Here is a 23,683-nt window from a genome sequence, read left to right as displayed (position 1 = left end):
ATGGCCTGAAGCTCCGTCAGGGGAGGGTCAGGTTGGATATCAGAAAAAAATTCTTCACAGTAAGAGTCATCGGGCACTGGAACAGCTGCCCAGGGAGGGGGTCGAGTCACCTTCCCTGGAGGTGTTTAAGGAACGGGTAGATGAAGTGCTGAGGGACATGGTTTAGGGAGTGTTAGGAATGGTTGGACTCGATGATCCAGTGGGTCCTTTCCAACCTTGTGATTCTGTGATTCTGTGATCCTTTGGATCAGTTTGTAGAACAGAAAATAGAAGGTAACTTTGATTTGGGGTTAAAGATTTATTTTGTTTTGGGTTTTCTCCCCTCATTTTATAAATCTTCGATAAATTGTACTGTGTGGAATTCAGTACCTAAGTATTTCCCCTATGGCAGCATGTGAGCCTATTAACTGTTCCTTTCTTTTAAAATTCGAGAGATTTGGAAGATTATTTTACTGGATCATGTGATCTCTTTTCAGATCGTTTATTAGACATCTTTCTAGCCAAGTACTATAATTTATTTTGATCAAATAAAGATACAAGTTTTTATTTTTTTTAACCTGTTCAGAGGGGAATTGAAATTAATAGCAATTTCAATTGCAGTGTGTTAGTTTGATTTTAGTCTTTTTGGTATTTTTCTGGTGATTTATCACCAAAATGAAAAATAATTTTTTAATTTATTGTTAGAAGAAAACATTAAAGGAACCTTTTAAGCTACATTGTCAGTCTTTATTTTTTAAAATAAATGTTAGCCAAAGCTTTTTTTTTAGCATTTAGAGAATGCATACCTGTTTCCAAATAGTTTTTCTTAAGTTTTGTGAATTTTTCTGTAAACATCATACTGATTATTATTCCTCTCTCGTAGAACCATCTAATACCCATGAGATACGACCACCAGACATGTATTTAAACCTGGGATTCCCTGCTGAAATGAGTGAGAGACCTTTACAGTCCTTTCTGTCGGATGCACCCGGTTTGGTTAGTAATCAAATGTACATGTTGGTTAAAATAAATGTTAAATATACCATTTCTTATACGCCATGAGTTTGTGTTCTTTATGTTTGCATGAGTCAGTTGTATAATACAGTAAGAAAGATTGTATTAATTTTGTCTCCAAAACAAAAAAGACTTCTAACTCAAAGTGGTAAGAGGTAAATGGTTAACAATGTACTGTGAACAACGTATGCAAAACGTGTACTGTATAATTCTTCCTATTCTTGTTTAGGGTGGACATGAATATATCAGTGTGATTGACATTGAAGATGGTGACATCCTTAACAATTTGCCCATGATACCTGAGTCTGCAGAAGAGAGAGCCACTGCAGAGCAAAATGAGAAATTTGAAATTCCATCTACTGCAGAATTTCATCATGTGGCAGCTGCTGTTACTGATCCAATTCCACCTGAAGTGCTTCAGCAGAAAGGTAAACCATTTCATTTTTAAATCAAGAAAATAAGCTGTATGCTTTTGTTGTAATACTCTCATCTCCCACAGAAAACCTGCAGCCTTTCCCCAACTTAACTTCTGCTTTTTCACTTATATGTCAAAACATTTACACATTTGACTTCTGTTGTGACAAATCCTGCCTCCTAAAACATACTACTAGTTACAGCACAGCTATGCCTGTTACTTGTAGAACTTAAATATTTGCAGTTTATTCAATGATGTTCGTGGACTTTTTTTTTTCTTTCAAGATCATCATGTGAAAATTGTATCAAGCCAAGTGCAAAAGGGAGATAAGAAGTTGGATTCTGCTAGAGATAGTGTGACTTGGAACATAGTATATGAAGATGATAGAACTTTACCCTCTTCAGGGCTTCCATCTAAAGTAATCGGCAAAGAATACTTTTCCACAAAGCAGAAGGAAATGGATATGCAATTACAGGCACTACAAAAGATAACAGAAAATATGGAGGTGGATTTCAGAAATGCCAGATTGGTAAGTTCTGACTGTTGAGTGTTGTCAGCTAAAGACAAAATTTACATTTAGGAATGATGCGTTTTCAAATCTGCTTAGTATATGTTGAGAGAGATTGAGAAAAATACAGAGATCTCTCACCTTTAGTGCTATATCTATTGGCCAACGTGGTTGCTTATAGGGGACAAAATACTGGCCAGAATGGTGATGTTCGTGGTGAATAGGCAGAATATATTTAATTTATTCGGAATTGGGAAAAAGGAATAACATGAATGTTCAGGCAGAGCAGGACAACCTCTTGGCAAAGATTCTTTGTGGTTGTGACTCTCCAGAACATTATATGACTATTTCTGGAACCTGTTCCTATGTATTTCATAAAATATTCGCATTTTTAGTGCTTTTATAGATGTAAATATAGGAGTAGAATAAATGCATTCAGATGATCTTACATGTAATTCAGAAGTTACTGTTTTGTAGATCGTGACGGGGGTAACAGTAAAAAGTTAAAAATTTTCAACAGACTGACCTTCTAATACTGTATGTAGTTTATTTTGCTTAAAACTTCAGGTGTGGCTGACTTCAGGTGTATGTAAAATGGGCAATGCAGGCACTTATTTCTTCACGTTAATTTGACTGTTTAATTATGCTTAGAGCAAACTGGGAGTGACTAACCTAAGAATGAGCCAATAAGATAAGGTACATTGGAAAACTTGAGCTGTTTTTAAAATAAAAATAATATGATCAATAGGAGTAAAACTTTTCACAAGAATAATACAGTTCATATGTATATGTAAGTCTTGGTAATGCCTTGAAAAGTATATGGTTACTTAGTTTTTGAGGTTCATTTGTAGCTGGTGAAAACAATAGAAGATTTTGAAATGGCTGCAAATTCAGACGTTGGTGCTCGTCCTTCATTCTCTGAGGATGCTGGAATCACTAATGATGGTATGTGTTCAGTTAACAGCAGGATAATAAACTTGCAATTGCATATTAGACTTGACTGATTTTTAATTACCACTGAAGTTCAATGCAATCCCAAAAGGTTATTTAAATATGCACCAAAAATCAAAAATACCTGAATATTATGAGTGCTGCTTCAACAAAAAGAATTTGAGATTATCTACACTTTGATCATTTCCAGAACTGTAATGCAGGATTTGGGTATAGGTTTTTAAAAACAATAGTATGTATTTCTGTTGTACCATAAAATCAAAACATGCTGCTTATGAGAGCATTCCTTGCTAATGTAAAAGTATATCAAATTTGTCCTCAGTTTTCTCTGTGTATATAAATAAACTTCTTTCATGTATCTTTGGTGGCTATTTAGCTGCAATGCCTGATGATTTTATGGAAATCTTACATCAGCTTAACTTTTTCTGTATCTGGTATATTTAATAATTTATTGTTTATGTAGCAATTGACTCAGTAGTACCTGTTTACTTATAGCTACTGTACTGTGCCGAGAAGGAGCATGCTAGGTCTGTTTTATATTTATACCAAAACATAGTCTGATCTACTCATAAAGTTGACACAAAGCCAATTGGTAGAACCAAATCATGGCTAAATCTGTATTTATACATAAGACAATATTTAAGAAGTCTGTCATCCTCATAAAGAGGAACTCGTAGTTTAGGGTTTTTTTGTCTTTTAGGTTTTTTTTGTTCACATGTACAGGACTAGTACATATATCACAGCTCTGGTGGTGCCGTTGCATAGATAGGCACAGCTGATCCAGGTTCAGATTGTTCTGGGTTTGACAGATAACTGAATATGCCACTAAAAAGTAAGTTTTTGCATCATGGCGTTTTTTATGTTGGTCTGCACTAATTACTTCTTTTTTTGTTTTCACGGAATCAGAACATTATTTGAGTGGTATGAATATTGAAGATGTTACAGATGGTCTGAAGGAGGGCTTAAACTTGGAAAGTCACAAATCCAGTTATACTTCATTGGAAGTACACTCTCCTGCCACTGCAGCCCCTGCTTCTAAATTTCCCGGTGGCATAAAGTCATCTTCTGGTATAGTCTTTAATGTTTATTTTTCCCTTTTTCTCCTTTTAAAAATGAGTAAGCTTTTTCTTCCCGGTGCCATACTTTCTCGTTGCTGTTTTACAGACTGTTATGTAGTGCCACTTACCTTTAAAATTTGTCTGTGAGTCTTTCTTGATTGCATTATTTAGAACGGATGTACACTGATTATGACATGACAGAACAGTATCACTAAGCTTTGGAAATAGTTCAGCAGTGAATTATGCTTACACTCCAGTTCACCATTATTGAAAGAAAATTGATAACTTTGGGTCCGTTTCTGAAACTCATCACTTTTGCTGACTTGTAATGTTTTAGTTAAGTGTACATGAATAGGCACAGTGCTGCAGAACACTCAGAGCTTCCTTCCAAAGCGTCCTTATCATCTGTGTCATCCTCCTGTGTTCTGGAGATGTCATACCTAAGTTAAATCCAACTCACATCATTGAAATAAATAGTTCTGTCACTATACAGTAACTATCTTATTTTGAGGTCTCATTTCAGTTTTGCAAATTGATGGTGAATTGATTTTTGCAATTATGAAGGCTGCAGTAGCATTAAAAGAAGTCATCATGCAAGCAACCCATTACCTGTATTTAAAAATGTATTTCTTGTTTTGTCTGCATATTGCCTTTATTGCTTGCATTCCACCTTCTAAAAATTATATATACTCTGTTCAGGTAAACATGCATTTGACAGTTACATTTGCAGCAATCTATCTTAAAAGGCGTTAAAACGTGGTTCCTCTATCTGCATACAGCAGAAGTGAGTCTCAGGTGATGTGCACACTTAGATAAAATTTATAAACAGTAAGACACAGTTTTTTCTTTAGTTCTGAACTTCTTACTTGCAAGGTAAGAAGACTGTAGGTGATACTAAGTTGCAACTATAATTTTTGAGCATACAGATTAGCTTAAGAAGGATAATAGTGCTCTTCATTTCAAGGCATCCATACTGCTCTTTAGCCACAGTTTCTGAATTTCAGGAGTTCATAGCCTGGCTTCTTGAAGTAAGTTGCCATTGTTAATGATGTTCTGTAAAACACTGTGTAGTCAATTAGAGCAGACCTTTCCAGTTGAAACTGGTAAGCTTAGTTTGATCATGGCAGAAAACTGGCAACAGCAATTTCATCTTCCTAGCAAAACAATATGTGTCAGCCAGAGAGCTGTTAATAAATACACTCTGAAGACACTGTATTAACCATGTTTGTATGCTTTCTCACAGATCATTAAGCCTATGTACAATATTAATTTATTTTTAATGTCAACATATTCAAGATTGATATATTTTTCTATTTTATGCCACAGGCTACTTAATAAATTTTCTACTAGATTATGTACCAGTGCAAGGCTTTTATTAATAAAGGCTGTTTCTGTTTCAGAGTTGCAGATAAGCGGAGATGCACGTGATTGGTATGTATTTTAATGTTGGTTTTGTTGAAAATTGGTTTAGTTTAAATTCCTACCTCAAAGGGCACTGTCAAGGTGGAACCATCACTTACTCATGTAGGCATTCATTTTCAAACTGAATTAAGGACTTTTATTAGTTAATTTCCGATATTTACCCTGACTTTGGTAGTGCCTGTTAGATTTACTTTATCCAAAGGTTGCAGAACATTCAAAGTTGCTAATTATGAATAACAGCTGTTACTGTAGATGCTGCTTTTGGTTATATGCATCTGTTATTTCTCCTGTTGCAAATCACGTGTTTTGAGCAAGCTGGAGGTTCAACAAGGCTGAGTGCAATGCCCTACACCTGGGATGGGGCAATACATGATTTCAGTACACGATGGGGAATGATGTGATTGAGAGCAGCCCTGCAGAGAAGGACCTAGGGGTGCTGGTCGATGAGCCGACAATGTGCGCTCACAGCCCAGAAGGCCAACTGTGTCCTGGGCTGCACCAAAAGCAGCGTGGCCAGCAGGCGAGGGAGAGGATTCTGCCCCTCTACTCTGATCTTGTGAGACCTCATCTGGAGTATTGTGTCCAGGTCTGTCATCCTCAACATAAGAAGGTTATGGAACTGTTGGAATAGGTCTTGAGGAGGGCTATGAAAATGACCGGAGGGCTGGAGCACCTTCCATACGAGGACAGGCTTGAGAGAGTTGTGGTTATTCAGCCTGGAGAAGAGAAGCCTTCAAGGAGACCTTATAGCTTCCAGTTACCTGAAGGAGCTACAGGAAAGCTGGGGAGGGACTTTTTATAAAGGCATGCAGTGATAGGAGGTGGGGCAATGGGTATAAACTGAAGAGGGGCTGATTTAGACTAGCCATAAGAAGGAAATTCTTCACCACCTCACTGATGAGGCCCTCACAGAGGTTGCCCAGGGGAGTTATGAGTGCCTCATCCCTGGAGGTGTTCAAGGTGAGGTTGGATGGGGCCTTGAGAAGCCTGATCCAGTGGGAGGTGTCTTCCCCATGGCAGGGGGTTGAAATAGATGATCTTTAAGGTCCCTTCCAACTCAAACCATTCTATGATTCTGTGATTCCATGATTCTATGAGATGCGTTTAACTGCTGCTAATAGTTGTCCACTGAGGCTAACTATCATCAGAAAGTTTTGAAGAGTTGCTATATGTATAGCGTAAAGCAACAAGCTGAAGATTTCAAAACTCAAATCATCTTGTGCATTAAATGAATTTTTCTATTGAGAGCAATCAATTAAAAGAGAGGAAAGAAATGGGCAGAATTTAGGTAAAACTATTCTCTTAGTTACACTAATTTTCACTCAGAAGGTGAGTGAGAGTTGAGGTTCCTGAAACTGGTAGCATCCCGCAGCCTCATGTGCAGCATTACAAACCCTGTGGGTGCTCCTTGCCTTCAGGGATGCTGGGCTTGGGATCCTCTGTGCCAGCCATGCAGGTGTACCCCAGTGGAGATTAGGCAGTTCAGCTCTGGATGGGGCCATATTTGTGGATGGTCTATTAAAAGCCCTCTTTGCTGCCATACCGCTGATGTTGGTCTCAGCGAGAGAGGTCTCGCTCGTTTTGTCCCATTTTCACTGAGGACCTACAAAGTTGGCTGAGGTGTATGTGATAATGGTGGAGCTGAGGCGATGGCTGGCAGCTTCTTAAGGACAGTGCAACTACACACATTATCCAGGTATTGTATGTGTGCACTAACACAGCTGGATGTAGGGGAAAGAAAATTCAGTTCAAAGGCTTCTGTAAAGCAACCTGAATATTCTCATTTGAAATACAAAAGGAAGGATTTTATCTTGTTATTCTTACAGAAGTGTTCTGCTTCTAATTAGTAATGTTTTTTTCCTCCTTAAGCTCTTTAGAAGATCCTCTGCAAATTACTGGTCTGAGTGGTGTTAATGACCTCATTAGTGATCTTGTAGTAGAAGGTGACATCTCTCCATCAGAGCTGGGCTTTACGAAAATACAAGCTAAGAAAATCTCTAGGTAATACCATAGCTGTTTTTTCATTACGTGTTAGTTAAGACATTTTAACCCTGGTTATTATTCTCATAGCTCACATGCTGTGAATAGTGGATGCAGGCATGTAATTTGAGTTTATGTCATTGAGACCATGAGAAGTGTTTAATAGCCACTGTTTTACTGGCTGTTGTCCTCAAATATGCTAATTGTTTTTTATTATTTTAGTTTTAGAATTCTTTCCTTCCTGCTTGCTTGTTCCGTCTTCTACCAGGTATGGGCTGGAGCACAGCTCTATATATGCAGCAGTTTCTGTTCAACCCGGGGGACTGGAGTCTTCTAAAGCACTTCTGAAAGGCAGAATAGACTCTTCCTGTCAGTGGCAAAGCAACTTCAGAAGCTTCCAGCCCCAGACTCCAGCTTGTCAAGTTCTTCTCTTTGATGGAGATTTCTATACCTTCCTGACTGTCAATTATAAAATCAGCTGTTTTCTTTGCTGAGATAGATTGAAATTACAGATGTTTCCTACACCTGTTGATGATACCAGTACAAGGCAAAAGTAGAGCTGTTCAGGGTGCCAAACAAACTGTTGTGTTGGTACAACGGTTCACACCAGTTTAAGATACCTGTTTCAAGGTGTTCTCGTAGCTCCTTTAAGCAGAGTGTAGTGCTCTGGTTTACTTGTTCTCACATTTATTCAAATACTAAAAGTTGCTCAGGCGCTTCAAATCTGAATCTGTGCAGAGATCATAACATCTTTGTGATTTTCTAGGAATTCCAAATGTAATGACAGCATCAACATAAAAATGTTGCTAGCTGGATGGTTTTGTGGAGTTATGTGAATATTTTCAAAATTTCAGAAATGTATTCAAGCAGTATTTAAACAAACCCAACGAAAGACCTCGAAGCAGATCAGTTTCATGTACTTATTTTCACATGTAGCTGTGAATACTTCTGATAATGACACTTCTCTAAAAGTAAATCACTTTTAAAGGTGTCAAAGTTGTTCAGATCCCTTGAGGTCTTTACAGCTTCAATCCACGAGCATTCATTTGAACGGCAGCTACTAACATATCTTGTTTTGCTACACTTATATTTTGTGTTGATTCTGGAATTATTAGTGCCTACCAGTCTTGAAAATTTGAGAAGTTCCAAAATGGACTGCAAAACAATTGGAACACTTCTCTTGGAAAATCTTGTTTAATTCCTAGGTCAGTGCTTTTAGTTTTACGTGAAGAAAGTATTTATTATCCAGCTTGCTTATTTTAAAGACTCTTGCAAGGTGACTTAATAAATATTTCTGAAGAACTCTGAAGATGTAATTACGTAAGCATTCCGTCGGCTGTGGTTTTGCATTGTTAGTATTCTGAGTTATTTTTTTTAAATTACTCTGTACAGATAGACTTGTGAAGGATCTTATAGGTTGAGGAGAGGGGAAAAAAGGGATGATAGAATTTCACTGGTCTTTTTTTCATTTTGGGTACTTAATACCATACACACTTAAAAATGACAGATTAGAGCAGAGTGACTTTCTTTCCTGTTCCAGGTATCCTATAAACACAATAACAGATTGTCCCCATTTAAAGCTTTGGTCCTGTTATCTGACTGTAATAGACAAAACGAAGAAAAATTTTGGGAAAACCTTGGAAATTACTTGTGTGCCACGATTTTATGAAGTAAAATTTTGCAGAAGATTTCCCCATTGTTCATTACTTACACTTTCAGCTGAGTCAGCATTTTAAAGGGATTGTAGTATCTTTATTGTCTCATGCGTAGCTGCCATCATCAGCAATTCAAAGGGTGTCTTAGATTATTTCCCGTTTACGACTGCTCTCAGGTTTCATGATTCTGCTGCTGGACGTTCTCAAAAAACAGAAAAGGAGAGGAAGGAGATACAAGCATGGATGAAAAAAAAACGAAAAGAAAGGATGAGAGAATATATGAGGAAGCTGGATGAACAAAGACAGAAGGAGCATAATCCATTCAATCAAAAAAAGAATGGGGTAAGAATAATGGGTATCTTGAAGAGTAACTGTCAGGTATTGTACAAGTATTGATTGTTTGGGTAGGTAAGGTAAAGGCTAATGGTGATTTTTTTCCTGTTTTAATATTGTTTGTTTATATGTGTAATTTTATTGGAACTGGGCATAGCTGTGTCAGAGGTGATCAGTAAGCGAATATACGAGTGTTCTTCACAGGCTGCAATAATGACAGTTCACTGCAGGTGGCAATTATGACCTGTCCCCCCGCTCTAGTTTCAGGAAGTATAGCCAGTCACCCGACTGTAATGGATATAGCTCAAACATTCACTGATAAAAGCCGTGTTTTGTCAGGGCGTGATAACTGCAGGAGTTGTAAAGATGTGTTTGCATCGTGTTTCATCTTTCCTGACATGTCCCAAAACCCCTCAAAGCAGAGTTCAGGTGCCATCATCCTTTATGAATATGATAGGATACTGAGAGCACCATCCTTATCATTCACACACAGAGAAGTGTACGCAGTTACAGAGTGTCAGCAGAGGTGCTAGAATGTGGCATATATCTGAAGTACCTGGTGATCTTTTTTTTTTTTTTTGAAGGCTGGTTTCAATACAGGCTCAGCAAAGAATTCCTTCCCTCACAGAATTTTTTACATTTTAAGTTTAACTAGTAAAAACACCTTTTTGGCCCAATACATCACTTCTGAACTGCACTGTGCTGGAAATAGCTGGAGAAGAAGGTACAGAAGTGTTGCAGAAATAATTTCCCAATCAGTGTTATGTCCTAAAATACACCTTTGTCAATTGAATACTGTTGGGATCTGAAAAGATAATGCTGAGTCAGGGGAGCCTCCAGACTTACAGAACATGAGACCTACCTACAGCAAATACATCCCTATACTTTTTACTCATCAGTTAAATGCTGGATGTGCTGTAAATGCTTCCATGCTGAAGCTCTGCTGGTTTCAACTCCCAAGCAAGAAACCTGTGAAGTGCGAAAGCTTCCTGTTAGTAAATGCTTCAATTGTATTCACTCCTAGAAAAAGTAACAGATCTCATCTGTGAAATACAATATTTCACCTCCTTTTAAAACAGTCTTTCAGCATTGAACCTGGGTGCTCTTTTGCACATGTGTAGAGAGAAGCGATTCAGGGAGAATGAGTCCTGTATCTCTCTATGTTGCCAACCATAAATATACCCTGGATGCTTTTGTTACAGGCTTTTCTCCTGAAATCATTAGATGGATGGATTCTCAGCTTCTGGTGGGTTATTTTTAGAAGAAAGCATCACAAAATTCAAATTGTACTCTAGCAAACACTGGTCAACATGCAATCTTGCCTTGTTTTTTAAAGTAGTTATTGTTCAGAATGTCACTGATTTTTAGGAAACTGAGGGTGGAGCCATTTGAAACATAGAGCATGACAGTGAAGACATCTCCTTAGGAATGTTAATATTTTGACCATATGAGCTATGGAAGGTGTGGCTGCAAGCTTTCAGTGTATTTTTAGAGCTTGGGAGTCTTATCTGACTATCATGGTAGGACCATAAGCTTTCATATTGTTTTTCATTCTGGAGGGTGTCTTGAACAGTAACTTAAAAGTCAAATCGGTCTACGTTTTGAGAGAAATTGGAATGAGACCATGATAGAGAATAATTTAATGATTATTATACTTTCTTACACAGCATGGTAGACTTACTTCAAAGGATATTAAACTATTGCAAAAGAAGAAAGAAGAAAAAGACAAGTAAGTTGCTATAAATGTAACTTGTGGCATTCTTATATATTAATGCAATTAAGGATGAAGTAGTTTTAACTGTCTTGTCTATGAAACTTCCAATATGAATGGCATTTCAACAAAAAGCATAAATAATTCGTGTTTGTTTTACCACTTAGGAACACTGAATATTTTTCATCCTTTGACTTTTTTTCACTTTCCAAATATAACTTTTTCTCTTCCCCCCCCCAACTGTGACTCATTCCTTGTGACAAACCCAGTGTTAATAGATGTTTGAACTTTTTATTAATTAGCTCAAAAGGGTTAGTATCTCTTCCCTGAAATTGCAAAAATATATTCTTCTATTCTGTTTGCCATGTAGATTTACAAGACTTGCAAGCCAGCTGCAATTAAATGAGCAATAGCATGAGTTAATATGTAATATTATGTTTGCCTTCTCAATAGAGCCATGTTTTCTAAACATCACAGAATGAGAATATCACAAGCACTTTCCCTGATGAATGAAATGTTATCTGAAAAAGTGCCATTACCTGCAAATGAACACAGACCGTTATCCAGGACAAGATCACCTCAGGAGTACAGAGAACGGCGTATGGCATCCACTACAGGGTAACAACTTCAAGCATTCAGCCTGCACTGGTGTACTGGCATCTTTACCACGCTTCGATTTTGTCCACAATTTCTTGCTAGTTGACATGGGATTTGCTTGGGGGAAGCAAAATCAAAGATACACTTTGTCTGGACCAGAGGAGTCTTGAGTTCTTGCACCAGTTTGCTTACAATCCCTAGTGTAAATCTCAGAGGGAGCCTTAAAATCCCTTTTGGAGCACAGAATGAGCCAGCTCTAGTGTCAGAGCTGTAATCGACATCCTAACCCATTCCACTCAACAGCAATTCCACTGGACTCTCGTCAGCAACAGAGTTAATGATCTCAACTAGTAACATGCAAGGAGCAAATAAAAATAATACTGTGTGCGCATATAGACTACATAAATCAGAGTTCAGAAAACTCATATTTATTCTCTTACTTTCTAATTTTGTTCATTACTTAGAATTTTACTTGTTCCTTTGCACTTTGGTGCATATTGCCTTTTGAGGATATGGTGGTATTTGAGTATTATAACTTGGTACATTTTTGTTACTCGATGTTGTTAATGTCAGGTATATATATAAAATCCAGGTACATTTTGCAGTATACTTCTTCTACATACAATTTTATGTTTTCCAGAGTAAACAGAACTGTAGCCGGAACTGTAACGCGAGATAATCCTGTAACTTCCAGACTTAAATAATTTTTATCTTTTTTTAGCAAAACATTGTATGCTGTCAGTACTGTACAGAGCCTGCAGGTGCTGTCCAATGGCAGTTTAATTACATCAGCCCTGCCAGAGTCAGAAGTGCTAAGGAATGTAATGGAGAAAGCCATCTTAGGAATGGCAGTAACTTATAACTAAAAAGTTTTGTTGGACCTAAACTTTTTTTGTAAAGCCAATTTGATATGTCTTCACTGTGATTGCCAGTACTGCTCATTCTGGTGAGGCTTATTGGCCTCACAAGTAGTGTGTGGTGCTGATCCTCAGCTAAGTGTTCTGAAGGTGATTTCTATGGCCTTTTATCTTGTCTGAATAAGCTGTGTTAGATCTAAGCTATGTGGTAGACAGTGGTAATTGGGCTTTGTCGTTGGTTTGATTTTTTTTTTTTTTTTAATTATTGTTATTGTAGACAGCATCCGAACAGTCCTGTTCTGTCAGAAAGGAGAGTTGCTGCCAAACCCAGCTTTGGTCAAAAAGTGCACCGTTTCACCCCAGCTTTTGGTTTAACACAGTCCAGGGGTAAGAACAGACCTTTCTTAATTAAGGCACATCCTGAATACAATCTCCAAGTTACTACCAGATCTTGGGAGGGAGGAGCTTTGATACCTATGTAGAAGGTCAGATTTACAATCCTGGAGGTTTCCTGCCCCAAGGCTTTTGCAACTGTGCTGTCATTGGCCTGTTAAATGATGAGTATTATCTTTCCTTATCATCTCTTCCTAAATCCAAAGTAGCTTAATTTGCCATAGCAAGAGTACACTGTAATCCAGGAAGCAAACTCACAGATTAAAATCTTGAAGTATCTTTTCAGTGGTTTTGATCTACCTCACCTAACAGAAGAAGTGCTTTCTGTGTCTCTCCAGGAAATGCCTCTATGGTCCTACAGAAAAGTACTTCCAGAGGAAGAATGAGAAATGCTGCAAATTGTCTTCTTAATTCTAGACACTGTAAGTTACGAAGGACAGTTGCAGTACTGTTTTGCTACATAATACAGGGGAAAATAAGACACAGAGAACACAATTCAGAACACATGCTGGGTAGAATTTATGCAACACAGGCCTAGGATGCAGTCCTGGTTTTGAAGAATAAAAATAATTTTTTTCCCACATAAGAATCCTTTTCATTAGAAACTTGTGAAAGCTTTTAATCAATCAATGAATCAATCACCTCTGTTTGCCTTCTGAATGGTTTTAGGTAGGTGGCCTTCCAAGGTTACTGAAGCAAATGTGCTAGATTTCAGTGATTTCCTGAAGCAGGCATTACAAAGGGATGAGGGGCAGAGGGCTTGAGTCTTTCAGCTGAAACCCAGAGAGAGAAAGAGTTTGTTAGCAGTATATAGCGCACATGTATTGTGTCTTTCCATTACCTTTCTATGCTGCTTACTTTCTGAGCTCTTTAAAATGGGAATTGTCTTTGTTACCCCTCTGTGCAGTGTCTATTTAAGATACGAACTTGTAATATTAGAGTGGAAAAATTTATAACGGAACTGGTTTAAAAAAACAACTGGATTTTACTGATCCTTTTTCCCTATGCCAGTTTGTGTAGGTCTGGATCCAAAAAAGTTTCTTCACATGAATTTTTCTTCCCAATCAAATGCTTTAACAGATGCAGGACTTGATTACATGAGCAGAATTTCTGATCAGATAGAGAAAGATTGCAGGCAGAATCAGTCTGAAATTTAGGAAATATTGTGGGTTGATTCCATTCTCCTTTACAGTAGAATTATACTAGTGGCTTTATAGAGATCCTGTTTGTCTAGTCAAGTGTCATTTTTTTTGGGCTGACAGTGCAGGAAAGAGAGAGAAGCAGTAGTAAGCTTAAGATAGATGTTTTTCCTGAATCACTTCTCACCTCTACACAGGTGGAAAGTCATTCTCCTGTTGCATACATTCTCTATTAAAACTCTAATTGCAGGTTGATCTTTCTCTGAAGTTACATTACTTTCTTGTATCTATTTCTCCAGTGTATCCTTTCACTGATAAGGGTTACACTAAAGTTCCATGTCTTATTAGAGGCACAAATCCAGTTTGTGCAAGTATAGTTTTATCTTGCTATTAAATAATGTAGCAGTGTCCCTTTTTGGAAACAGTACTACAGGACCTGGATGCTGTATGCACCCTGAATAGTTCTATTCCACTTCATGTTCTGCCCTGGGAAGGCAGTTCAGAGCATGAGGCTGGGAGGGAGCAGCAGCATTTTCTTGCCTGAAGTCCCTCATCTGTTCAAGATAAGAGGGTATGGTGTTTCTTCATGTATTTACACATGACCTCAGTACTTAGAACTTGGAGCTTCTGCTCTTGGAAAAATGTCAAGATGTTCAGACGAAAACAGCAAGAAATGTTACAGTGCTATGGTTGGCCTGTTTTCTCCTCAGCTGCTGAGTACAGAGTAAGCAGAACATCAAAACAAAAGCCTCCACGTGTTGCCACTGCAGTTCAGACAGACGATGTAGATCCAGAGTCTGAGCGAGACTTAGTGAGTCCTTGGACTGTGCCTGATGATATCCAAAGAATACTTCAAGATACTCATGACTCTTTGTTTCAGGTAGGATGTCTGCTTATTCTAGGAATAATTAGATACCTATATTTATCACTTTGTTTACTTCTGCTTTATTTAAAACATGCATGTGGAGTAATGTGTCAGTGTGCACTCGCTGCCCAGAAAGCCAAACTGTATCCTGGGCTGCATCGAAAGAAGCGTAGCCAGCAGGTCAAGGGAGGTGATTCTGCCCCTCTGCTCTGCTCTGTTGAGATCCCCCCCTGGAGTATGGTGTCCAGCTCTGGGGCCCTCAGCACAGGAAACACATGGAGTTTTTGGAGCAGGTCCAGAGGAGGGCTACAAAAATTATAAAAGGCCTGGAACAGCTCACCTGAGAGAGTTGGGGTTGTTCAGCTCAGAGAAAAGACTCTGAGGAGACCTTACTGTGGCCTTTTAGTACTTAAAGGGGCTTCTAAGAAATGTGAAGAAAACTTTTTAACAGGGCCTGTAGCAACAGGACAAGGGATAATTGTTTTAAACTAAAAGAGGAGAAGTTTAGAGTACATGTTCGGAAGACATACGTTTCACTGAGGATGGTCAAACACTGGCACAGGTTGCCCGGAAAGGTAGCACATGTCCTATCTCTAGAAACATTCGAGGTCAAGTTGGATGGAGCTCTGAGCAACCTAGTCTAGTTGAAGATGTCTCTGCTCACTGTAGGTGGATTGGACTAGATGACCTGTGAAGGTCCCTTCCAACCCAAACCATTCTATGATAGATACAGAGGGATAAACAGTGATGATTCAACAGAGCTACATTTGGTCTTTATGAGAAAAGTCATTCTCGTGGGCCCTGAAAATGAATGTTATTTGTAGCAACTGTGTGGGCATGTTGTCTGTCCACACAACAGATATCAGTGGGATAATAAACATAAAAATAAATTGCATTTTTGCAGAATATTCGGGTACATAACTTGATTAGGACATGTTTGAAAATAGTGGCATCTTTTCTAGTGACTGCACAGAGGTCTTGTCTATGAGTGATATGCAGTGATTTTCTTTTCCTCCAATAGGATTCTGCACTGCATCCTGTGAGTTTCTCTCCTCTCGGCACTATTGACACTGGTGACATTTCTGAAAGCACGGGAAGTATCGTCAGCAAACTGGACTGGAAAGCGATTGAGGCTATGGTAGCAGATGTGGAAGACAAATGATCAAGATTTCTCAGCTGCTCTGCACTTTGAAACAGTTGCTGATGTTTGGTTTCATCTTATAAAACAGTACTTGTTCTACTTAAAATGCATTGAGGCTTGTATTGGTTTTCTTAAGAAGCACAGAAACTCTCACTGTTTTCAGTCTTGCCTAGGTGAAATTAAATTCCTTAACATACAGCTTACTTTCCATGTGTCTTCAGGTCAAATACAAGTAAATATAGTTGGTAAATGCAGACCAGTTGTCTTAAACATGAACTTAGGAGTCAGCTGCTTTGCCCTTCTCAAATATTTAACAAGTTTTATTCTATTTAAGAGCACTGCACAACCGTTTTACATTTGTATTTAATACTAAACATAATATTTTTGTAAGTTACCAATTACGATAAAGTGATTTAACAAAAGTGAGTTTATATTAGTTTCTTCTGTAAAGTTACTTACACACAGAGTGCTGTTATTGCTATCTACCACTATAACTGTGTGTCTGGGTGTGCCTGTGCACTACCCTAGTGTTTTAAATCCAACTTACTCATACAGTAGTTCAGAGAAATCTTAAAAAGAGTTTGAATGATTGATAGAAACAAGCTCAAATAGTCAGGTACCCGTAAGTGAAATACAGGCATCCGTATAAGACACTATAAGACACTAAGAACAAGTACGTACTGAGGTAAAGAGAGGTGCTGCTGCTTATCCATCTGTGCAGTGCTGCTGTGTAAAAGCTGTTCTAGTAGCCCTCAGGTATTTGTAGAAAAATTTCCCGTATGATGAGTGGCTGTCAGCCTCTTGTGGTAGCTTGAACAGATGCAGCTGTGGTGACTTTTTCCCAACAGCAACAGTTTTTATTTTTGTAGTGAAAAAATTTAAATTTTTCATGAAAGTCAAAAGTGTGTTTAGTTAGGGGTTATTTACTGTCACACAACACTGTAGCAGTTTCTGAGTAAAACTGCATCTTGGCAAATGTCAAGAAATGTGGTTGGAAGAAAGCCTGTTACAACATTACATACTTACCAGGACAAATTTACACTTTGTATAGGCTTAGAGATCAAAGCAGGCTGTGTGTTTTTAGCAGCCTTCAGAATCTGCATTAGCTTCTCCCACAGGAGTGGCCAGAGTGCAAAACTTAGCACTGGGAGTGATCATCTCCAAATGAAAGGGCAAGTTCCTTCAAAGAGCCAGTCCAGTGCATGTATCTGTGACTTTGAGTGGAGTCTCAAACTGTCTTTCTCCAGAGTGGCAGCAGTGAAATCATAAGTATGTACCTTTTTTTTCCTGATTGGAAAAAAAAAATAAAAATCGTGGTTTAGCCAAGTATCAAAGTGTCCTTAAGATCACAGCAAGCTGTGAGAAGCCGGGGACAAGACAGTGGCTTAAAAACCTTGTCCTAAAAGGCTTGTGAAAACTTCACCATGCTCAGCCCTGTGTGTTGGGTGGTATTTACTGCATCACAGTCAGTAAATGTTAATGGATCTCCTGTGATGAACAGACATTAAAAATAGTAGGTTGGTGCAACAATAATTGCTGTTTTTAACCATTAGCTTCAAAGTGGATAATCTCAGATTAGGATAAAATTTATTAACTGAAATAAGAACCATTAGGATCTACACATTTTTGCCAGTGAGAAGCGAGTCTATTTATTCTGGTTGCATATAATGCTGGAGTCCTGTAACTGATGAATTTCATAGAATCACCAGGTTAGGAAAGACCTCTTGGATCATCAAGTCCAACTGTTCTTATCTGCCACTATGCCATGTCCCTGAGCACCTCATCTACCCATCTTTTAAATACCTCCAGGGATGGGGACTCCCTGGGCAGCCTCTGCCAGGACCCATGACCCTTTCTATGAAACCTTTTCCCTGATGTCCTGTTTGAGGTGTTTTGAGTTGCTGCTTAGCGGTGGGAAGCTGCCTCTTGCAGGAAGAGGTTGAGGTGCTTGAGAGTGTGGTAATTGGTGGGAGAGAGGCAGCTGGGTGAGGGAGAGTTTTGTAGCCCGGTTTGTGCAGCTTCTGCAGAGTCATTTGTGAGAATTGTGGCCAGGTGTTATCGTGGAGAAGAACTGGTCCTTTTCGATTGACCACGTTGGCTACAAACATTGCAGTTTTTGGTGCATTTTGTTGATGTCTTGGCAATACTTCTCTACTGTGATGGTTTCACTGTGATTTAAGAAGTTGTAGTGGATGATTGCACTTGCCGACCACCGGGCAGTGAGCAGAACCTTCTTTTGATGCCACTTGGGGTTGGGGAGGTGTTTTAGTGCTTTACCTTCATCCAGCTACTGCACAGAAAGCTGTCAGTTGTCACAATGTGATCAAGAAATGGATAATTTTTGTTGTGCAAATGCAGTGGGGAGCAGACTTCATAGTAGTGATATAGTTTTTTTTTTATTTTCACACAGCCCCCATTTGTTGAACTATTTAATTACTAAATTTGGTGCAGATGTTGAACGACTGTTGGATGGTGAACATTTAATTCTTCTGCAACCTCTCCAGTTGTTTTGCTTGGATCTGCTTTGATACTGGTCCGCAGTCAGTTGTTGTCTATTGCAGAAGGATGTCCGTGACCTTCCTTGTCCTCAAGGCTCTTGTTTCTATTTTTTTGGAACCGATGTCAGGCTGTACATTCATTGAGAAGGATGTTGTGGGGATCATGTCAAAGTCCTTACAGAAGTCCAGAGAGATGACATCTGTGAGTCTTCCCTTGTCCACTGATGTAGTTACTTCATTATAGAAGGCCACTATGTTGGTCAGGCAAGACTTGCCCTTGGTGAAGCTGTGCTGGTTTCCTGAATCACCTTCTTGTCCTCCATGAGCCTTAAAATATCTTCTAGGAGAATCAGCTCCATGATTTTCCCAGGTACAGAGGAGAGGGTGACAGGTCGGTTGTTTCCCTTCCTTTTTACCCTTTTTAAAAATGGGTGCAATGTTCCCCTTCTTCCAGTCACAGAGGACTTCTCCTGACTGCCAGGACTTTTCAGATATCATGGAGAGTGGCTCGGCAACCACATCAGACAGTTCCCTCAGGACTCTGGGATCTCATTAAGTCCTGTAGACTTACATATATTTAAGTTCCTCAGAGAGTCTTGAACCTAATCTCTTACAGCAAAAGAGACGTTGCTCCTCCAGTCACTGTCCTGAGGTCCATCCGCTCGAGAGGTGTGGGAAAAGAAGTTGCCAGTGAAGACTGAGACAAAGAAGTTGTTAAGTAGCTTGACTTTCTCCTTGTCTGTCATGTTCATCAGGAGCTCATCATCCCTTAAACTCCGTTTTCTGCATGATAAACCTGCAGAACCTCTTCTTATTCTTTGTGTCCCTTGCTGAGTTCAGCTTCTACTGCGCCTCAGCCATCCTGACCCCATCCCTGTACAAGTGAGCAGTGTCCTGTGCTCTTCCCGGGATACCTGTCCCTGCTTCCACTCTCTGTATGTTGGCTTCTTGCCCTTTAGTTTGACCAGCATGTGTGTTTGCCCCTTCACCTGCCGTGTGATACTCCTCTGAAAAGCTTCCTCCACCCTCACTTTTCCTCCTGTTACTGTCCTCCAGTGAGTTCTATGGTTGCACATCCTGACTCACAAAATACCTCTCCCTTCTTCTGCCAGCCAAGGACAACACTGATTTTGTTTCTTCATGAGATTTCTATTCAAAGGTGACTTCCATGTGGTAGTTCTCTAAGCAGCCAACAATTCTTTGGGGCCAGTGATTCTCATAATGATACCAGCAAGTTCTGAGAGGAGGAAACAAAAAACCACAAGAAGTAGGAGATCAAAACTGATAAAAAGCGATTTATCAGAGGAAAAAGGAGCAAATAACAAGCAATTCCAACCAAACATATTGTGTTTGTTCATGTAGTCGTCAAATTCTTTACTGCTTCCTTTCAGATATTTGCCAAAAACTTGACAACAGCACTACATGTCCTCACTGTGAATTTAAGACATCCCCTATTTCATGCTTTTGCTTACAGGTTTGTCTCTGTTGCTCATGAAATGCAGAATTGCTTTATCAACACAGGAAGAACAGAGCTTCAAAATGCGAAGTAAACTTTGTTGTAACAATGATTTCCTCATTTGCTGTTGCTCCCGGGGAGGAGAAAGTAAAGGTTTTTCACCTTACCTCAAGCCTTAAACATTAGATGTCATTACCACGATCAGCAAGAAGCCCTGCACAGAAGTACTACATTCAATAATTTAATCTAACGAGCTTTACATGAACGTCAGTGAAGGCAGTGGGAGGATCACAGCCTGACACACGGGTGTTCTTGTAACATTTCTAAGCTCTGCAGAACCGAAGTGGATGGAAGAAAGAAATCCAAATTACTCCATTGGGCCAACATCCACCTTTCATAAGCAGGTAGAGAGCATTGGGTCTTATTTTCAAAAGCATCATATCCCTCTTCATCCAAAAGGAAATGCACACTATACCCCAGATGAGCCTGTGTTAATATTTGCTGTTAGGTAGTCAGTAAAGAAGTACTTTAAAGATTGTATGTCTGTGCCTTTCTACGTGGTACCAAATAGAAGTGGGGTTTTTTTGGTTGTTTTTCAAGTAGGAGGGAGTGGAGCTCTTCCTTCCGAGTAGGGAAGGGTTCTGTTGCAGAGACAATATGAACAGCCTGTCCTTCGGCAGCGCTGATCTAAAGTATAAAGGTATTACTTTAACAGCTCACGAACATGACAATTTCTGGGCCACTTTGTTAGAAGGAAGGGCTGCAAAACATCAAAGAACACAACACAACAGGTGTGATGGAGATGGGCTATTTTACTTAAAAAAGCAATAGGGAGCCACCTCAGCAATGCTCTGCTAACAAGAAATGTTGAGAATTGCCATAAAATCTGCAGCTCAGGGTATGTGGCTGCACTTCACCCTGGTGATAACCGATGTCTGTGATGAGAACACAGTCATCATGGACACAGGAGAGTGATACAAGAACAAGGCATCATTTTGAGCGGTTTTAACACACAAACAGGTTGGATACTGTAGTAGATGGAGTATTTAACACACAGGATACTGTAGCAGATGGAGTATTTTGATGTTCTGTTGGTGGTTTTCCTCTGAGAACATAACAGGTGGGAACGGCAGGTGATGATTTCACAGGAGGCACGCAAAAAAAAAAAAAAAAAGATCTTCAAAACCAGGTTCTGTTATCTTAGGAGTAAACAATGCTCCTGTCAATTAAAAGATCCCTATCTGCAGAAATATTCTCTTGGAACCAGTCAAAGTAATCCCACTCTTTTCTTGGGGGTGGGGTGGGAAATGCTAATGTAATTGGATTTCCTTCTGGTATCCAATGAGCCAAGAGAGGTCCAGAATCAGTAGTAATGTAGCGGCACATTGAGATGAAGGGGCACAGCTTTTCCTCTTCTGACTTCTAGCAGGAAAAGCAGCACATAAGTTTCGGAAGATCTCTGGAGGGCTTGGCAGAGGGGGTGTACTGTCTCTGACTACAAGATGAGGGCAGAATAGGAACACAACTTCTGTGAAAGCCATCACTGGTCCAGTCCTCAGAGTGTGCAAGGGTCCCAAGGGTCCTACCAGGAAAAGAAACAGGGAAATTGTCCGTCTGGAAAGAGTAGAGCAGAGACCGCCATGTGGCATCTTGCAGTTGGCTGAACTGTGGACTGAAGAGCTGACTCCAAATAAAGTTTTACTCTACTCTGTGACAGTAGATCTGTTTCCCAAGTGTCTGCTGAGATACACGCAGAGGGAGGGAAGGAGGGAAAAATTATTACTACCGTATAATCCTGTTCTCATGAGAGAGCTTCTGGTTTATCCGTTAGTCTGTTAACCAAAAGGCTCTGCCCTGAAGCCACAGTACGTTATGAAACAGATCAGCTGCAGAAAGGCAGACACATCAATTAGCTGAGAAACTACACATGGAAATACAGAGGAGGAAGATGTGGAAATAGAAGATGTGCATATGTAGTCTCATGCACGTTTAGTTAGAATAACCCAACAGAAAAATGAGAAATGAAAGAAAAGTATTTGTTTAAAAAAGGGTTTAATTTTTAGAACAGCTCAGTTGGGATAAGTTACAGCAATTTCTGGTTTTGTAAAGCAGAGTAACACTTTTTTGGAATCCCATCTGAAGAAACTTTAATTTCCTTTAGTGGACCAGTAGTAAGACTGATTTTGTAAGCCTTTGATCTGGCTGAAAGCCACTAAGGTTTCATACCTTTAGGCATAAGATTTTATAGGGTTAAATCGTATATATAGATGTAGAGACTTGAATTTAGATATATATCTTTGATAAGAATGACTGAAATAATTGTTTCTATGTTTTGTACTTACCTGCCACTGTCTGCCTTTACCTGTACCTCTTCAGTAGAAGCGTTGTCTCTTCGTCAGAGCTCTGGATGAGGCAATTAAACTAAAGACTACGAAAGAGATATCAGGTTACGTGAGATGACAGCTTACAATAGCAATCTATGTTTTATTTCCAAAACTACTGCCTCAGTACAGAAAGAGAAATATTTGTATTTCCAGGGGAACCAACAAGGAAAGCTTTGGTGTCTCTTGCGCTCCTAGCTCGCTCCTTTGGAAGACGGAACAGCGTGCGCAACCGCAGAACAAAACGCTTTAAAGACCCTACATAAACTTCAAGAAATTTTGCATTCCATTGGAGCATGTACATAAGCAAAGTCTGCTCTACAATTTGTAAAAGTTTTGTAAGAAAAAGGAACAAATCTTCAGGAATAGCAACTACCCACTCCATAAATACAAACCTGAAACCTGCTTTTGAAATAATTTTGTACCGCTTTGCCTAAGGCATCAGTGCGCTACTCCCATCCTCGGATGGAGTGTTCAAATAAGCCAAAACAGTGGAAGGGTTTTTCTTTATTTCTGATGTGTGAAGACACAACAAATGGAAGGAAGTCAAGGTCAGAAAGCGCTTGAAGTTGAAAAGGGACAGCTGAGAGAAACACGCGCTTTGCAATGAGCAGCTATGTGCACCCTCCTAAAAATATTTAATGCGCCATTTAATGAAGTGAGGTCTGTTTGAGGGGGTTTCTCTTCCACCGCTAACCATGGAGCACCCGGTACCGATCAGTTGCCCAAAGAGAAAAAGTAAGTGTGTAGAAAGCAATGGCTGATCTGGAAAGTTTGGTCTGGATGATTTGAAGGCTGAACACAGAGAGAACTTCTGCTGCAGTTGTTTCCACAGAAAGGGAAGGAAAGGGATCCTCTCACATAGAGCAATACCTTCCAAAGAAATCTGCGTTCTAGTTCAGAACATAACCCCCTCCCCCCCCCGTCTTCCTCGTAGTGTTTTGTTGTAAATACCTCTGATGCGTTGACAACGTAGCACAGACACACTGGAGGAACAAGTTATGTAAGGAATAAGTTTCTGCCTCTCAGAAGTCTCTTGTAACGGGGCACAAGTTTAATTTTATACAATCTGTAACAGCTTTTGGATTTTTTTTTGTTAGAAAACTCCATAAAGGTCACAGCCGTTTTTTTTTTCCCAACCAGTACTTTTTGACAGCAAATAGAATCGATGAGGAGTGACCCAAATCACAGAGAACTTTGGCATTACATGAATCTGAGCTGTAGATCTGTGTGTGGGGGTGATGCAGGGCTGCATCAGACAGGAGACGCTCGAGGTTGGCCTTGAAATCCATCTCCAGATGGGACCGTTCAGAATCAAAAAATCTCTCAT

At 39.4% G+C, this 23,683-nt stretch overlaps 1 protein-coding gene across 4 annotated transcripts in view; it reads left to right on the top strand.

The window, feature by feature from the left end:
- The window catches only part of CPLANE1 (ciliogenesis and planar polarity effector complex subunit 1), a 65,316-nt gene extending 44,841 nt beyond the window's left edge, over window positions 1-20,475 (top strand). For 3 of the 4 annotated variants that reach the window (XM_054054235.1, XM_054054231.1, XM_054054230.1), the window contains 14 exons: window positions 863-975; window positions 1,223-1,421; window positions 1,693-1,937; window positions 2,768-2,861; window positions 3,774-3,935; window positions 5,326-5,356; window positions 7,217-7,348; window positions 9,159-9,324; window positions 10,983-11,044; window positions 11,480-11,644; window positions 12,758-12,867; window positions 13,212-13,295; window positions 14,723-14,892; window positions 15,899-20,474. In XM_054054235.1, the coding sequence (XP_053910210.1) occupies window positions 863-975; window positions 1,223-1,421; window positions 1,693-1,937; window positions 2,768-2,861; window positions 3,774-3,935; window positions 5,326-5,356; window positions 7,217-7,348; window positions 9,159-9,324; window positions 10,983-11,044; window positions 11,480-11,644; window positions 12,758-12,867; window positions 13,212-13,295; window positions 14,723-14,892; window positions 15,899-16,039 (1,874 nt within the window). In that variant the 3' untranslated portion in view covers window positions 16,040-20,474. Of the gene's footprint in view, window positions 1-862; window positions 976-1,222; window positions 1,422-1,692; window positions 1,938-2,767; window positions 2,862-3,773; window positions 3,936-5,325; window positions 5,357-7,216; window positions 7,349-9,158; window positions 9,325-10,982; window positions 11,045-11,479; window positions 11,645-12,757; window positions 12,868-13,211; window positions 13,296-14,722; window positions 14,893-15,898 lie in introns of all 4 variants that reach the window. The other variant, XM_054054232.1, reaches the window with a different exon arrangement.
- Window positions 20,476-23,683: the final 3,208 nt, after the last annotated feature.

Source organism: Cuculus canorus, chromosome Z, assembly GCF_017976375.1.
Source record: "Cuculus canorus isolate bCucCan1 chromosome Z, bCucCan1.pri, whole genome shotgun sequence".
In the NCBI taxonomy this organism is placed as follows: Eukaryota; Metazoa; Chordata; class Aves; order Cuculiformes; family Cuculidae; genus Cuculus; species Cuculus canorus.
The sequence above is the reverse complement of the archived record's forward strand: the minus strand, read 5'-3'. Positions and strand labels throughout refer to the sequence as shown.